The sequence below is a fragment of the Cavia porcellus genome, unplaced genomic scaffold (assembly GCF_034190915.1).
Source record: "Cavia porcellus strain 051 isolate PalLab524CR breed Dunkin Hartley unplaced genomic scaffold, mCavPor4.1 scaffold_61, whole genome shotgun sequence".
NCBI classification, from domain to species: domain Eukaryota; kingdom Metazoa; phylum Chordata; class Mammalia; order Rodentia; family Caviidae; genus Cavia; species Cavia porcellus.
Window position 1 is genome coordinate 2,331,021 of NW_026947544.1, and position 2,577 is coordinate 2,333,597.

Here is a 2,577-nt window from a genome sequence, read left to right on the forward strand (position 1 = left end):
TCTTGTTTCTAACACTAATACATTTCTTGCTTATAGTTTTCATACAGGTCTAGAGTTCGTCCTTGTGTAGTATATGGAGGTGCTGATATTGGCCAGCAGATTCGAGACTTAGAACGTGGCTGCCACTTACTAGTTGCTACTCCAGGACGTTTGGTAGATATGATGGAAAGAGGGAAAATTGGATTAGACTTCTGCAAGTATGTTGGTTGGGTTTTACTTTTTTTTCTTTCTTCTTCCCTTCCCTGCCTTCCTTTTCTCTTATTTCTTCCCTTATACCCTTACTCCTTCCCTGAGACAAGGTCTCACTATGTAATTTAGGCTGACCTTGCACCAGCTGGCAAATTCATGACAGTCATTAGGAGTGCTGTAATTATATGCATGCTCCATCATACCTGAAAGTTATATTGAAGTTTCTTAGCTAATACAGTTCTCTACCCAGTCACTATCCAGTGTTGATTTTTTTTTATTAACAGATACTTGGTACTGGATGAAGCAGACAGAATGTTGGATATGGGATTTGAACCTCAAATACGGCGTATAGTTGAACAAGATACTATGCCACCTAAAGGTGTTCGTCATACTATGATGTTTAGTGCTACCTTTCCTAAGGAGATACAGGTACTATTTGATGTTGGGTGGATGGATTGGTGGGTTGGTGGGTTGGTTTAAGAGCATTGTGGTTGTAGGCAGTGTCTCGTATAAAGGAATTTTTTTTTCCAGATGCTTGCTCGTGACTTCTTGGATGAATACATCTTTCTAGCTGTAGGCAGAGTAGGCTCTACTTCTGAGAACATCACGCAGAAAGTAGTTTGGGTGGAAGAGGTTGATAAGCGGTCATTTCTGCTTGATCTCTTATGTGCCACAGGTAAAATTATGAGTGGTAGTGTGGGCAAGATAAAGAATCTCTGTATTTTTGTGCCCCCATGTCTCCCAATTTGATGTACCCTTTTTAACCAGAGTGCAAGAATTAGGCCAGTTAATATTTAGAGTAAGTAGTGATGCCAGGTCATTGTAAACAAAATCTTAATTTTTCAGGGAAAGATTCCTTGACTTTGGTGTTTGTGGAGACCAAAAAGGGTGCAGATTCTCTGGAAGATTTCTTATACCACGAAGGGTTTGCCTGTACCAGTATTCATGGAGACAGATCACAAAGAGATCGAGAGGAAGCACTTCACCAGTTCCGCTCAGGGAAAAGCCCAATTCTAGTGGCCACAGCTGTGTGTATATTTTACTCTTTACTTAATCATGTTTGAGTTTTGCTTTCTATTAATGAATATTATTTCTTCAGGTGGCAGCAAGAGGTCTAGACATTTCAAATGTGAAACATGTTATCAACTTTGATTTGCCAAGTGACATTGAAGAGTATGTGCATCGCATTGGCCGTACAGGGCGTGTAGGCAACCTTGGTAAAGTGTTGAGTTGCATATTTTGTATGTATGTTTGATGTAAAGCATTTGATAGAATTATAAGATAGATCTTTTATTTTTTGGGGACTAACTTGAAAGTTTTTGTTACTGATCTTCTGGCTTGGTTATTTTTCTTTTTTTTTCTTTTTTTTTTTTTCATTTTTATTGGTACCAGGGATCAAACTCACGACTGCCTGCTTGCAAGGCAGGCTGCCGCTGAATCCCCAGCCCCAGCTTGGTTATTTTTCTTTCTTTTTTTTTTTTTTCTTTTCTTTTTTTGTCTTTTTCATTTTTATCGGTTCCGGGGATCGAACTCACGACCGCCTGCTTGCAAGACAGGTGCTTATGCCGCTGAGCTAAATCCCCAGCCTTCATATGTGTCATTGGTCTACTTAATAACATATGAAAATTACCCTTTGTGTGCTTTTTTCTGTTTTTTTTTTTTTTTATTGTTTAGGCCTTGCCACCTCATTCTTTAATGAAAGAAATGCAAATATCACAAAGGATTTGTTGGATCTTTTGATTGAAGCTAAACAAGAGGTGCCATCTTGGTTGGAAAGTATGGCTTTCGAACATCATTACAAGGGTGGCAGTCGAGGACGTTCTAAGAGGTACACTATTAACAGCTTGGGGCAAGAAGCTAAATTTAAAATCAGATTAAGACATTAACAGATTTTTTAAGTACCTAAACACTTTAAATAAGGAGTAATTCTAGAAAGGGTTAGCTCTTCTCTGCTTAGGCTTTTAAGAATTTTTTGACTACAGTGTGAATTAAATTGTAAAATTAGTTGAGAACTGGGAAGTTTTTATGGCTATTAACGTTTTTATATGAACATGACACTCACGTAAATTTTTCCTTAAAATAGATTCAGTGGAGGATTTGGTGGCAGAGATTATCGACAAAGTAGTGGTTCCAGCAGTTCTTGCTTTAGTAGCAATCGTGCAAGTGGTGGCCGCAGTGGCAATGCCAGAGGATTTGGTGGAGGTAATGTTAGTATTTCTTTGTAAAAACCCCTCATCCTTCTTGGTCATTGTTTCAAAGCATAATTATGAAATTCCAATTTTGAAAAAACACGAAGTACAGTAGTAGATAACTCATGTTTATATTGCAAAGTAAAAATGTAAAAATACTAATGGCATGACTTAATTTCTCTTTGAATCATTTGTATAG

The 2,577-nt window shown here is 37.8% G+C and overlaps 1 protein-coding gene across 3 annotated transcripts in view; it reads left to right on the forward strand.

Annotated features, from left to right (window-relative positions):
• LOC134475111 (ATP-dependent RNA helicase DDX3Y-like) overlaps positions 1–2,577 on the forward strand; it is a 69,873-nt gene that overhangs the window by 38,432 nt on the left and 28,864 nt on the right. For all 3 annotated transcript variants that reach the window (XM_063244506.1, XM_063244505.1, XM_063244504.1), the window contains exons 11-17: positions 37–197; positions 474–618; positions 721–865; positions 1,036–1,217; positions 1,289–1,406; positions 1,864–2,017; positions 2,273–2,391. In XM_063244506.1, the coding sequence (XP_063100576.1) occupies positions 37–197; positions 474–618; positions 721–865; positions 1,036–1,217; positions 1,289–1,406; positions 1,864–2,017; positions 2,273–2,391 (1,024 nt within the window). The remainder of the gene's footprint in view (positions 1–36; positions 198–473; positions 619–720; positions 866–1,035; positions 1,218–1,288; positions 1,407–1,863; positions 2,018–2,272; positions 2,392–2,577) is intronic.